The 14,850-nt window shown below is 45.0% G+C and overlaps 1 protein-coding gene across 1 annotated transcript in view; it reads right to left on the reverse strand.

Moving 5' to 3' along the window:
* Positions 1-9,130: 9,130 nt before the first annotated feature.
* ALDH4A1 (aldehyde dehydrogenase 4 family member A1) overlaps positions 9,131-14,850 on the reverse strand; it is a gene marked incomplete at its 5' end in the record, with an annotated part of 29,877 nt that continues 24,157 nt past the window's right edge. Inside the window, 2 exon segments of the mRNA XM_084651481.1 lie at positions 9,131-13,863; positions 14,094-14,212. Coding sequence (XP_084507607.1) covers positions 13,751-13,863; positions 14,094-14,212 — 232 coding nt within the window. The 3' untranslated portion in view covers positions 9,131-13,750.

The following is a 14,850-nucleotide window of genomic DNA, read 5'->3' on the forward strand; positions in this document are numbered from 1 at the left end:
AAAATGGGGACACCGGGTCACCCTCTGCAGCAGCCTGCTATGGTGAAGGACTGCACTCGCTTCTCGTACAGACAGGAGATGCAGAGTCAGAGAGCAGTGAAGCCACTTGCCTGAGGCCTGTAGCAGAGTCAGGACGAAATGAAGGGGGTTTGTCAGTAATATGCTCAGGCCTTGGCGCTCTTCTCGTTTTGGGATTGCTGCTCTAAATGCATGTGGATCTGTTGTGGCCCTGCCAGATCCTGAGATTTGTGCTGCTCTATCTGTGCACATGTGTGTGCATGTGCTCGCTCGCTCTCACACGCTCACTCCCTCTCTTGTGCGAGATTTCACCAACAGGGAAAATGTTGGTGTATCTGTGTGTGAGGAAGAGAGATCAAATGACTTATTGGGGAGGTGGGGGAGGGAGAGTGGAACCATCTGTTAGGATATAGATATTCAGGCCTGTCTGTAAAGGCCTACACTCTAAGAATTTAGGTGTATTCTTATCATTTGGCTAGTGATAGAGGTATAAAAGAAAGAATCAAAATCTCTGTCTGCCGGTGTAAGAGCCTTTTCTTACTGTAACAGTCTGAGGCCTTGCTCTTAGGCTAAGGCCTTTGGCTAAGCAGCAGAGGCAGCCATAAGCTGGGAAGCGAACATGTCACATCCTCACGTTCCAAGCTAGTCACATTGAAATAAGATTGTTTGAGATTGTTTAGTCTGCAGAAGAGAAGAATGAGGGGGGATTTGATAGCTGCTTTCAACTACCTGAGAGGTGGTTCCAAAGAGGATGGTTCTAGACTATTCTCAGTGGCAGAAGATGACAGGACAAGGAGTAATGGTCTCAAGTTGCAGTGGGGGAGGTTTAGATTGGATATTAGGAAAAACTTTTTCACTAGGAGGGTGGTGAAATACTAGAATGCGTTACCTTGGGAGGTGGTAGAATCTCCTTCCTTAGAAGTTTTTAAGGTCAGGCTTGACAAAGCCCTGGCTGGGATGATTTAATTGGGGATTGGTCCTGCTTTGAGCAGGGGGTTGGACTAGATAACCTCCTGAGGTCCCTTCCAACCCTGATATTCTATGATTCTAAGGTGCTATTGGGCTGTTAGGAATACAATCCTGTCCAAGCCGTGTTAGTCTGTATTCGCAAAAAGAAAGAGTACTTGTGGCACCTTAGAGACTAACCAATTTAAATTCTCGTGGCCCAGTGTATTTCACTGCCACTCCGGGATGTTGCCTCTAGCCTTTTATCCCCTCCCACTGTATTCCTAGCCATAGCTCTCGAATGCTGGCAGAACTGATCTGTATATAGGTTGGTTGGTATACAAAATCCAGCCTGATTACGACTTTCCATGAGGCCACATGTTCCATGAGAGTGCCAAGGTGGGTGAGGTAATATCTCTTATTGGGTCAACTTCTGTTGCTGAGAAAGACAAGCTTTTGAGTTTACATAAGAGCGGCCATACTGCGTCAGACCAAAGGTCCATCTATCCCAGTATCCTGTCTTCCAACAGTGGCCAGTGCCCCAGGGGGAATGAACAGAACAGGTAGTCATCAAGTGATCCATTCCCTGTCGTTCACTTCCTGCTTGTGGCAAACAGAGGCTATGGACACCATCCCTGCCCATCCTGGCTAATAGCCATTGATGGACCTATCCTCCATGAGCTTATCTAGTTTTTTTTTAACCCTGTTATAGTCTTGGCCTTCACAACATCCTCTGGCAAGGAGTTCCACGGGTTGACTGTGCGTTGTGTGAAAAAATACTTCCTTTTGTTTGTTTTAAATCTGCTGCCTATTACTTTCATATGGTGGCCTCTAGTTCTTGTGTTATGAGGAGTAAATAACCACTGCCTTATTTATTTTCTCCACACCAGTCATGATTTCATTAGACCTCTATCATATCCCCCCCTTAGTCGTCTCTTTTCCAAGCTTTTACACAGAGCCCTTCTTCGGGTCTGGGAAGCGTACCACATGTATCGTAACATACGTTGACATTCCCAGTCTCTGGCTGGCAGCAGGGGCAGCATTGCTGTTAAAAAGGTCAACTCAGTCAGTAACAGCTTGTGCTGTAGGGTGAGGAGGGGGGTCCTAACCAAAAGCCCCCTCCCCCCAAAGAGCCAAAGGTTATTTTAGTGTTACCAGAACATTCCAGTAACCCAGGAATAAACATCAAACGATGTGGGATATTTGCATACATTTCCCTGGTCAGCAGGATCTGATCTCTGGCACAGAGACGAGAATTTTGAGAGGCACATACATTTTCCCGGCTTCCTCCGACTGTTCAGTGGCTCTGAGACCTGTGCTTTTATAGCATCTCCAGTTCCTTATGGAGAGGGCCCTAAAACTGGGAGATGTGTCTGCCACTCAGCCCCCAAAGCTTATCTTTTACCCCTTTGGACAGGGGTTTGAATGAACTGATAACGAGTTTGCAGCCAATGCGCAGTAAGCGGTGGCTTCCAAAGTAGAGAATAATTGCTTGTGTGCATGGCCTTGTGCTAGAATGCTTGAACGCTTCCGGTTGTTTTGCATCTGAATCCCTCCTCATGTTTGCCAAGCCCAAGTCATCAGATGCACAGAGCTAGAGAACAATGGGAAATCGCCACTGGCTATATAACAGTAGCCTACCCCTCTTCAGAGCCACAAGTAGCTAGGGTTGTATATTGTCCTGCACACATCCCTGAAGTATTTGAATTACCTGGGTCACATGCTCCTCTCCAGCTAGCTACTGAAGAACATAAGACTGGCCATACTGAGTCAGACCAATGGTCCATCTAGTCCAATATCTTGTCTTCCGACTGTGGCCAGTTCCAGACGCTTCAGAGGGAATGAACAGAATAGGGCAGTTATCGAGTGATCTAGCCCCTATCATCCAGTCCCAGCTTCTGGCAGTCAGAGGTTTAGGGCCCCCTGGAGCATAGGATTGCATCCCTGACCATCTTGGCTAATGGCCATTGATGGACCTGTCCTCTGTGAACTGAGCTAATTCTTTTTTTAACCCAATTATACATTTGGCAACAAATTCCACAGGCTGACCGTGTGTTCTAGGAAGAAATATGTCCTTAGGTTTGTTTTAAACCTGCTGTCTAGTAATTTCATTGAGTGACACACGTACACGCACACCCCGGTTCTTATATTATGTGAAGGGGTCAATAACATTTTCCCTCGTCATTTTCTCCACCCCATTCATGACTGTATAGACGTCTATCAACCCCTCCCGAGTCATCTCTTTTCTAAGCAGAACAGTCCCACTCTTTTTAAGCTCTCCTCATATGGACGCTGTTCCACACCCCGAATCATTTTTATTGTCCTTTGCTGTATTAGTTCCAATGCTAAAATTATTACCTTTTTTGAGATGGGGTGACCAGACCTGCACACAGTCTTCAAGGTGTGGGCATATCATGGCTTTATATAGTGTCATTATGATATTGTCTGTTTTATCTAGGCCTTTCCTATTAGCTTGTTAGCTTGTTTGACGTTGACCAGATGTTTTCAGCGAGCTAGCTATGACTCCAAGAGCTCTTTCTTGAGTAGCAACAGCTAATTTAGATCCCCCATCATTTTGTATGTACAGTTGGGATTATGTTTTTCAATGCGCAGCACTCTGCACTTATCAACATTGAATTTGATCTGCCATTTTCCTGCCTGGTAACCCAGTTTTGTGAGCTCCTTTTGTAACTCTTTGCAGTCAGCTTTGGACTTAACAATCTTGAGTAATTTTGTATCTGCAAATTTTACCACCTCACAGGTCACCCACTTTTCCAGATCATTTATGAGTATCTTGAACAGCACTGGTCCCTGTACAGATCCTTTAGGGATCCTGCTATTTTCCTTTCCATGTGATAATTGATCATTTATTCTTAGCTGTTGTTTCCTATATGTTAACCAGTTACTGAGCCATGGGCGGACCCGCCCTCTTATCCCATGACTGGTTACTTTGCTTAATAGTCTTTGGTGTGGGATCTTGTTAAAGACTTTCTGAACATTCAAGTACACAATATTGATTGCATCACCTTGTCCACATGCTTGTTGACACCTACACAAAATTCTGATAGATTGGAGAGGCATGATATCCCTTTAAAGAAGCTGTGGTGTAGCTGATACGTCTGTTCGTTACTATAATTTCAACCAATTTGCCTGGTACTGAGGTTAGGTTTACCAGCCTATAATTGCCAGGATCGCCTTCAGAGCCTTTTATAAAACTTGGTGTTACATTAGCTATCCTCCAGTTATCTGGTACAGAGGCTGATTTAAGCGATAGGTTATATACCACAGTTAGTAGTTCTGCAATTTCATATTTGAGGTCCTTCAGAACATTTGGGTGAATACCGTCTGGTCCTTGTGACATATTACTATTTAATTTATCAACCTGTTCCAAAACCTCTTCTGTTGACGCCTAAATCTGGAACAGTTCCTCAGAGTTGTCACCTAAAAAGAATGGCTCAGTGTGGGAACCTCCCTCACATCCTCTTCATTGAAGAATTGCAAAGCATTAATTTAACTTCTCTGCAACGGCCTTGTTTTCCTTGAGTGCTCCTTTAGAAACTCAATCGTCCAGTGGCCCCACTGATTGTTTGGCAGGCTTCCTGCCTCTGAGGTATTTAAAAAAAATTGCTGTTTGTGTTGGTCGCTCTTGCTTGTTGCTCTTCAAATTCTCTTTTAGCCTGCCTAATTATACTTTTACACTTTGCTTGCCAGAATTTGTGCTCCTTTCTGTTTTCCTTAGTAGGTTTTGACTTCCAATTTTTTCAAGATGCCTTTTTGTATCTAACTACCTCTTTTACTCTGCTGTTTTGCCATGGTGGCATTTTGGGGGGGGTCTCATATGGTGTTTTTTTTCCCCTTTGGGAGATCATTGAGTTTGAGCCTCTATTGTGTGTTTTTTAAATAGTTTTCATGCAGCTTCCAGGCATTTCACTCTTGTGACTGTTCCTTTTAATTTCCATTTAACTAGCTTCCTCCGTTTTGTGTAGTTCCCCTTTTTGAAATTAAATGCTACTGTGGTGGGTTTCTTGGTATTTTTTCTTCCCTGCAAGGATGTTAAATTTAATTTCGTTATGATTGTTATTACTGAATGGGACAGCTATATTCCTCTCTTGGACCAGATGTTGTGCTCCACTTATGACTAAATGAAGAATTGCTTCGCCCCTTGTGGGTTCCAGGACTAGTTTCTCCAAGCAGTCATTTAATGTGTCCAGAAATTTTACCTCTGCATCTCTTCCTGAAGTGACATGTACCCAATCAGTACGGGGCTAGTTGAAATTCCCATTATTGCATTTTCTGTTTTTGTAGCCTCGCTAAGCTCCCTGAGCATTTGACAGTCATCGTCACCATCCTGATCAGGTGGTCAATAGTATATTCCTACTGTTATATTCTCATCATGCATGCATGGAATTTCTAGTCATAGAGATTCTAGGGTACAGTTTGATTCATTTAAAATTTTGACTATATTTGACTCTGTGCTACACCTGCACGACTTACTGTCATTCCTATATATTGTACCCTGGTATTACCGTGGCCCATTGATTATCATCATCCACCAAGTTTCTGTGGTGCCTATTATATCAACATCCTCCTTTAATGCCAGGCACTCAAGAGCACCCATCTTAGTAATTAGACTCCTAGCATTTGTCTACAAGTGCTTACAAAATTTGTCAATATTTAGGTGTCTGCTTTCATGTGATGTAAGTGAATGGGACTCCCTTTCGTTTGTCTGTTTTGCTCAGCTCTCCTCTCTTTTAGGATATAGAGTATCCCCTTTAATAAATCCTTCCCTAGGGGAGGTCACTGTCCAAAGTGTGTGCTCCTCTGCGCCTGTCGGCTTTCCCCCAGAGCCCTTACTTTCAAAACTCCTTTATGACCGTTCTAATTTTACCTGCCAGCAATCTGGTTCCACTTCGGTTTACCAACAGTCCCATGTGTTGCGTCATCTCTCTTATGCTCTTTTGCAAGCGTGTGTGAGCATGAAATGCATGCTCCTTTTTTTTTTTTTTTTTTTTGGAAAGGGGAAAGAAAACGAGCTCGACAGCCATGGAGCCCAAAGGTTGTCGGCAAACAGAGGACCAGGCAGAGCAAAGGCAGCAGCAATGCCAGCTCCTTCCCTGTAAAGTGCTTTGCTATTCTAGATTAGGTACCTCTAGGACTAAAATATAGACAGTTCAGTATCCTCTTAGAATCACAGAACTGGAAGGGACCTCACGAGGTCATCTAGTCCAGTCCCCTGCGCTCAAGGCAGGACAAAGTATTATCTTCTAAACCATCCCTGGCAGGTGTTTGTCCAACCTGCTCTTAAAAATCCCCAGTGATGGAGATTCCACAACCTCCCTAGGCAATTTATTCCAGCGCTTCACCACTCCGACAGTTAGGACATTTTTCCTAATCTCCAACCTAAACCGCCCTTGATGCAATTTAAGCCCATTGCTTCTTGTCCTGTCCTCAGAGGTTAAGAAGAACAATTTTTCTCCCTCCTCCTTGTGACAATCTTTTATGTGCTTGAAAATTGTTATTGTGTCCCCTTTCAGTCTTCTCTTCTCCAGACTAAACGGACCCAGTTTTTTCAATCTTCCCTCATAGCTCATGTTTTCTAGACCTTTAATCATTTTTGTTGTTCTTCTCTGGACTTTCTCCAGTTTGTCCACATCTTTCTTGACATGTGGCGCCCAGAACTGGACACAATACTCCAGCTGAGGCCTAATCAGTGTGGAGTAGAGCGGAAGAATTATGTCCGTTTATTGTTGCGTGTAATTATAATTACAGCCCTAGTCTTGCACCAGGACCCCATTGTGCTAGGCGCTGTACACACAACAAAAGGACAGTTCGGTCTTTGCTCTTCACCTTATGGCTGCCAGCCCGAGGGTAGCGGGGGGGAGGGACGGAATCCTAGATGGTCTTTAGGCTGTGGACACCTTTGCACCACAAACTGCAATAAGACCATTCTCTTTTTCAGATGAACTACAATTCCAGTCTGAATGTGACCAAATCTACTGTCAGAGAGAAGCACATCCTAAAGCCCTTTGAGGAGAGCCTTCCAATTTAACCATACAGCAGAGCTGGGTAAGTGGGAGATTACTGTATGGCTAAATTAAATGTAATTCGTATTCTTAAAGGGAAGGGTGGTCTTGGAGTTGAAGCACTCGACTGGGACCCGTTCTCTGGCTTCCTCTGGCTCTGTCACAGACGTGCCATGTGACCTTGGAAGTTACTTAGCACAAAATTTTCAAAGATGGCTTTTGTGAGGTTTTTGGTTGCCCCCCCATGAGGCACCCTGCATCTGATTTTCAGAAGCACTGAGCACCTACAAGTCCAAGTAAAGTCATCAGAAGCTGTGGGTGCTCTGCGGCTCTGAAAATCAAGCCCTTGGTGTCACAAATTAGTCACCCAAACACAGAGACCATTTTTGAAAATTTGAGCCTGTTTCTCCCTCTATAAAATGGGCTGATATATACCTGCCTCCCAGGGGTGTTGGGATCAGGGGCGGCTCTACCAATTCTGCCTCCCCAAGCAGTCGCCGCCGAATTGCCACCGCAGCCGGAAGAGAGGCAGAGCTGCCGCCGAATTGCCTCCACGGGCCACAGACCGCTGCCCCATTCTGAATGCCACCCCAAGCACCTGCTTGGAAAGCTGGTGCCTGGAGCCAGCCCTGGTTGGGATTTAATTCGCAGCATTTGGGACATGGTTGGAGAAAAGGCATTTTATGAGCACAAAGTATATCTAGAAATCTAGGGTAAATTCTCTGCTTAGGTGACTGACTTCAGGGGGGGGTTAAACCAGATTTTATCCCCATAATCTAGGGCACCCAGTCAAGGCTAGTTTAGTATGGGGGTGAGTTAGGTCCCAGGCCTACAGAGTGAAATTCCTTTTAGAAGTGGGCCAATCTGTTGTGATGTTTATATAGGGAAAGGGGAGACTAGCTACTGCATGTACCTAGAATCTGGTGACCTTTTTTTTCTTTTTTAAACCAAAAAAACTATTCAGCAAACCCTCTAGCTTCAGTAACACCACAGTGGTTTGTGTCAGTTTCACCAAACAGTTTCAGTAAAAAAAAAAAAGCCTTAAATTCCAAAATAATTTGAAACTCTTGTATCAAAGGAGTTTTAAACAAAACATTTTGATTTTTTTTGGTACAAAATGACTTTGTGACCAAAAAAAAAATTAAAGGAAATTAAGGTTTTAAATGGTCAAAATCAAAACAAAGCATTTTGTCCAGCTAAAACTTTTTATTTTTATTTTTTGATTTGCTGAAAACTTCAGGGTTTTTGGTTTGACCTGAAATGCATCTTTTTCAGACTTGCCACTGAACCAAAAAACATAAATCCATTATTAGCCCAGCTCTCCTGGCACCTCCATTTGCCCACAAGATGAGAAACATGTCGGTATGCAGATCGGCTTCTCTGGTAAGCACCGAGCACCCTGCTGCCAGATCCTGAGAAGGTGTTAGCAGAGATTGTAGTGCCATTAACGTCTATCATCCTAATGTGTGAATTAAAAGGGTGAGATGCTACTTGAAAGGATTTGACAGGAGCATGAAAACCAGAAGGAGCTGTTAGATGCTCCCTGATGGTTCTTGGCTAAGATCCAGCATGAGCATGGCCTGGTGTATCATCTCTTGTATTCGCCCAGTAAATAACATTAAAATTTTTCTCTCTGTGATTCCAAACCCTCTGAAACAACAGATGATGTCATCAAAAGTAACCATGGCAATTTATCAAGGCTGCTTGGTGGCCTGTTGCCTTTCACTTGGGGAGTGGTGGATTGCAGAAAGGAGCTGTTTAACTGAACCTACTCGTATAAGTACTGAAGTACACCCACCGCACGGGCACTGATCTGTTAGTGCACTGGTTACTGGTTTACAGCATTGGGGTGGTGTCCTATTGCCTTTTCAAAATCCACTTGAACTCAGGGACCACTTGCAGTGGGGGGAGCTCAGCACCTCACAGGAACAGTCCCTTAGTGGGCCACATTTTCAAAGGTATTTCAGCACCTAAAAAGGCAGAGAGACACCTAGTGGGATTTTTCAATCCATCTGCTGCTTTAGGTGCTGAAACACCTTTTGAAAAACTGGCCCTATGTCCGTTTGGTCAGGCAGAAATAATCCCCAACCCTCAGGCCAAACTTAGATTTGTGGCAAGGGAAAGAATTTTCCAGACCACGACCGTGCTTTGCGAGTCTTTTATTAGCAGTACCTGCCCCATTCTGAATATTATTCTCATCCCTCAACACTATACATTCTCCCATGCAGATGAGGCGACAGTAGCGGGGACCTTTCACATTGAAAATATCTTGCAGTGTTCAGCCTGAGTTGAGCTGCAGCAAAGAGCGATCCAACTCGAACACAACCAGTGAATCATTTGTGAACACTCACAGCTTTTTGGATCAGCCAGACCAATGACCTAGTAAACTGAAGTCCTTCCGCTCTGAACAACCTGGTCACCCACTCAGCTTTCTGTCTGATCAACATTGCTCTCTGTACAGTGCATTTCAGGTAAGACCCATTTTGGTAACATGCCATCAACAGGATACAGACTACATTCTTGTGTAGACAACAGCATTCAAATTATTACTAAGAAGAAATCAACCAAGTGGAGCCCCAGCTCCTTATAATAAGAGTATGAAAATGCTAGTTCCCTTTGCAGCTTTTGGAAGTGGAGATTTGCCATTACAGATCACGCAAGCCTGATGTTTGGCGAGGGAAGGTAGAGTTAATGGGCAAACTGGAGGGTAGGATTAAACAAGATTTTATTACTTCTCCTTGTTGTGTGGCAAGGTGACAAACATAAAGGGATTCTTAGCAGCAGTTTCTAATATTAGAAAGACATTCATGTATTGTTGGGAAGGAAGAAAACAAAAGCCAATTGTTTTTCACATGTCTCCGTCACTACCACGGCAATACACTGGGCAGGAGAGTGAGTTGCACAGGGGACAGGCTGCTTATTGGGGCAGTGGCTCTGTTTGCATCCACAGGGTTTTATGCCAGTGACCTCTTTGGTTTTGATCCATGGGATTTCCACCACTTGAGTCTGTTAATGCGGTTCCTTTGAACCCCCAGAAAATCAAAGTGGCACTCTAGCTAACTTGATGAGTTTCATCTGGCTTCCAAACTGGGGCAGGATTGCTTGAAGCAGGATGGAGTTTGCAACTTAACACAAATCCAGGTGCTTTCTTGCATGATAGGGTGGTTGTTTGGACTGACTGGTCCTACTTATTTCATCCTTATGCTAGGAAAAACCTGTTATACCAAGAGGGTCATTCCATGCTTAAAAGCTTTTGGCCTTTTAAAGCTCACTGGTTTTTAAGAGGTACAAAGCCAGGTCATCTCCTATCCCATATGCAGGAATGGGATAAAATGAGGGAAACTACACCCAGTGCAACAGGAAGTTGGTAGGATTAGAAGCCGTAGGGCTGGGACAGCAGGGGGCGACTGAGCTAATGCAGCAGTTTGATCTAAGTTTAACAAGGAACAAGGGTTAGGACAAGCTGTGAAGCAGGCAGAGGTAGGGTGTAGATTCTATAGTGAGCACTTGAGGGAGAGCTGCTAGGAAGGGAGTGAAACCTGCCTCTCAGCTATCCTCGCCAGGTCAAGAGCTGGGAGAAGAGATACCCAAGTCACTCAGCACCAAGGGCACATCTACACTGCAGTTAAAAACTAGTGGTTGGTGACTCAGCAAACGGGGTTCAGCGTAAGAGACTGTTTAATTGTGGTGTAGACTTTTGGGTTTGGGCTGGACCCAATTAAACAGGCCCTGTGAGACATGCCAGCCATGGGTATCTTACTGCAATGTAGACATGCTCTAAGGGGCTTGTCTACATGACCCCACAGTGCAGACTGCAGCACACACTGAAGTTTTGCACTGTAAGTGCCCCCTGTGGACCCTGCTAGCACGAACTAAAAGGGACTTAGTTCACTGTAACATAGTCCATTTAAAACAGCCCTACACTAACGCCAACTGGGTCTCTCTTAGTTCATGCTAGCAAGATCTACATGGGGTAATTACAGCACTAAACTTTAGTGTGTGTGACAGTTCACACCCCTGTAGGCCGTACTGTGGGGCTGTGTAGAAAAGCACTAAATGCAGAATCGGGGGAAGAGAATTTATCCTCCCCAGCAGCGTTATGCAAACTTATCTCACAAGCCTATATAAAATAGAGTAGCTCCAGCTATCAATCACATGAATGTTTGTATTTACTGGATAAATTACTGATTTATTTTAATATGCAAAACCTTGTTGCTATTGTGCATCCTGGTACAGATTAATCTTGTCTATTACTTTTGTATAGTGTTACACAATGATAAAAGGTAAATAAGTACCTGAAATGTTTTTCTTTGCCTCAAATACAGTAGACTCCTTCAATCTTACACAGTTAGAACCAAAAAGTGCTCGTAGAATCAGTCATTAACAAACCTTTGCTTCAACAGTTTCCTTTTAAAATGCATACAAGTCTGTGTAACTAAGATATGGTAACAGCTTACCTGTCTCATGATTCAGCATTTGATATTTGTAATAAGTGGATATTGACTTCAGTGGCAGTGACCAGTTATTGACCTGAAAGCTAAATACTAGCCAAGGCACAGTAGAGGTTAACATTTAACTGACTGTACACCTCAGACAATTAACGGCTGTACTGTCAATCATCTACAGTTTCACAATTCTGGCTGCGGGAATTGTCAACCGTAACAGCTTGCTATTGAAGGAACATTCGAAATTAGAACTGAAGTTAGACTGTCCTGTCCAATCAGGATGTGGAAAGTTGGATGAGAGAGCTCAGTGGACATGGTGTAAGAACCTACTAATAAGACTGCAGTAGCATTTGCAATTTAGAGCAGTTTTGTGCCTCAGAACAGGTGGGTAGGCGTTACCCATGATGTACAGGAACAGACAGTCAGGAGTGTTCACTGTACACATGGCCTGCTGTCTAAGGCCCAACAGAGGAAAAATGGACTCTTAACATTGTGATCAGATCTCTCTCCCTCCGAGCAGCCGATAAGATTCCTGCTGCTGCCACCCACTTGTTACTAACATGAGACCCACACCAGGGAAGAGGAGATGCCCTCAGGATCCATTCAGGTAACCTCACAAGGGAGTAGCTTGGAGGAGCCTGCCCAGCTGGATAGCTGTCAAAGGGCTAGTGAATCCCAGACCTAAAAAGCCTTAATGCACCTATTACTGACGCAATTGCAAAGTATTTGTATGGCTAACCCTTGCCATTGGCTTGGCTTAGCACAGCCAGGGGCTGTACTAATGTGAAACATGGGGCTAGCACTGAATCCGGTTTTAAACCAAGAGGTTTAACAGCAAAATAGCCATGAGGAATGCACAACAACAGCATCCCCTCAGTACGATATGCAAAACAGAGCTACTGTCACGACGCGATTCAAACTACAGCCTAAGCCAGACCACAGCCTCTGATCTTAACAGCAAGGAACTCTGGGAAAGTGCACAGCTAGAGTCCAAAGGTGTAGCTCTCGGGATCAATTCAAGCCAGAGTTCACATACGTTTCCCCCCACTCCCCAGAATAGGAATTCTTAACCAACAAGCAATTTAAAAATGAAGTTTAACAAGCATGATTTGTAACATGGCCCATGCACTAAACTAAAAACAAGTGTTTAGAAGATAATACAGCTCTGAAAGTAACAGGGGCAAGCCCATCTTGTTAATGCCATTATCTGCTCTAAAGCAAGAGCTGTATGCCTCATATTGATTATTTCAGGAATCTCAGTTCAGCGGGAGAAAGCAAAATCTGTCCCTATTCTGGTGGAGAGGGATATGGGTGTTAGAGGCTGCTTTTGAAAAAGGATGGACAAGAGTTGGAAGACAAGGGTTCTGCCTAGTCCCAGCTCAGTTGCTGTTTTCATGCATTATGTTCCCTAAATGCGTCTCCCCTCTAAACTTCGCAAGGGTTTTACAGCCAAAGTGTGACTGCAAGGCATTTTATCACCTACAGTGTTTGATGATAAAACATACGGCTTGTCCACACAAACACTTTGTTGATGGCACGCTGGGATGTAAATTTACCATACACTAAAAGTTTCCTAGGGAGCTTAGATCTACCCCACTTGGATTAAAGCACGGTAGGGAATTTTTAGCAGGCAGCAGCAAGGTCCACACAGACACTTAGTGCCGTGCAGGGTAGATTTACACTGCAGCACGTGGAGAATTAAGTGTTCGTATGGCCTTTAAAGAACATGATTTGTTCCCTCTCCAATGGCAGACTGGGCACTGGCTTCATACCTGCAGCAGGAGACACTCTGTCCCTGAGATCTAGATGGAAAACCACAATCATGCATAGACCAATGTAGGGGGAGAAATGAACAAGAACATCTCCAAAGGCATGCTCCTCTATGATTCTATGGGACTTTGGGAGGGCAAGCTTAGTGGATTTGTTTAGCACAGATCAGCATGAATCCCAGTTATCTCATTCTTTCCAGAATGTTTCTCCTCTCAGGCCTGTGGTTCTTGCTTCTGTATTCCTGTTCTAGTCTAGTAGTTCTGAGGTTCCTGGCTTCCTTGATGAGCAGCCTCCTCCTGCTAGAGGACCGTGAACAAACTGCAGCCTACAGAAGAACCCTGCCTTAGACTAATCCTCTACATCAGGTTTGAGAAATCACAAGGGCTGCTCTTGTTGCTGGGTAACAGTCTGTTAAATTGTGTTTGCAAAAACAAAATGCTTTAAATACTATTAGAGCCGTAGCTTGGAAATGAGATCGGCCACTACGCTCTGCATTTGGAGTCAGTAGTAAGAGGCCATTCTCCCAGCATGGAAGGCACTGGGCCGCGATCATTGCATGTATGTGTACTTCCAGTCTCCGAGGGGCACGTGGGTCTCCTTGATGGCCTGGGGAGACGTCCAGCGCAGGAGGTAGGAGGGACTGCCAGGTTTGTCGTTGGTTCCTGTTGGAAAGCCAGGAAAGGCTCTTTACGGGAAGGAGTCGTCATTCCCCAGTAGGGAGCAGACTCCAGTTTTTGCCCTGCAGGAGATTCTGTAGAGAGATCCCCATCCCCCAGCTGAGGAGATGGCGGTACAGAGCCAGGAGTAGAACCCAGGCCTGCTCCCTCCTCCCCAGAGAGGAACCATTCACACCCCTCTCACGTGAACATCTGCCCCAGCACAGCACTCTCACCTGAGGCACGGGCGCCCCCAAATGGCTGCTGGGCCACAATTGCACCAGTCGACTTATCATTAATGTAAAAGTTGCCAGCTGCATTCCTCAAAAGCATCCTCGCTTCCTGGATGACGTTCCTAGGAGAGATGGGGGAACAGTGACACAGCGGAGGAGGCCACGCTCAGTGCATCATCATCCTTTCAATCTGCTGTGGGCCTCCTGGCCTCATACCGTGTGCGAGAGAACACAGTGCTGGCCCGATGTCCCAGCCTAATATCTAATCCCAGCAAAGCACCCCACCCTGCCAATATTGCTCTGTCCTTGAAGATTCAACATTCCTGGGGTACTCTGCAGGGCCCAGTCAATCCCTGGCCTCTGCGCTGAGGCGGACAACAAAGCTGGTCAACTCTTAGTTACTGCTGCCCTAGGCTGGGCTCAACCCCAGATGTGAAATGTGTCATTGCTCCAAACCCATCTCCTGTACTATTCAGTCCCAGAGAGTTGCACCACTTAAAGTTCACCACCTCTGATGGCCATGGGGCAGCGCAAACAAGCCAGCTGGGGCTGGTAGGACATAGGGAAAACCCCTGAAGACTCAAACAGCAACAATCTCCCTGAACTACACTTCAGAACCTCTAGGGAAAAGGGGCAAGGGGCTCAGACAAGGAGCCTCCCTGCTTTGCAAAGCACTACCCATGAAGGGGTAAGGGGCCACTGGCCCAAGACTTCCTTTCTAGCAGATGAAAATGGAGGTAATACATATGCTGGTTCTGCA

Source organism: Lepidochelys olivacea (genome assembly GCF_965140295.1).
Source record: "Lepidochelys olivacea isolate rLepOli2 genome assembly, chromosome: 18".
Taxonomy (NCBI): Eukaryota; Metazoa; Chordata; order Testudines; family Cheloniidae; genus Lepidochelys; species Lepidochelys olivacea.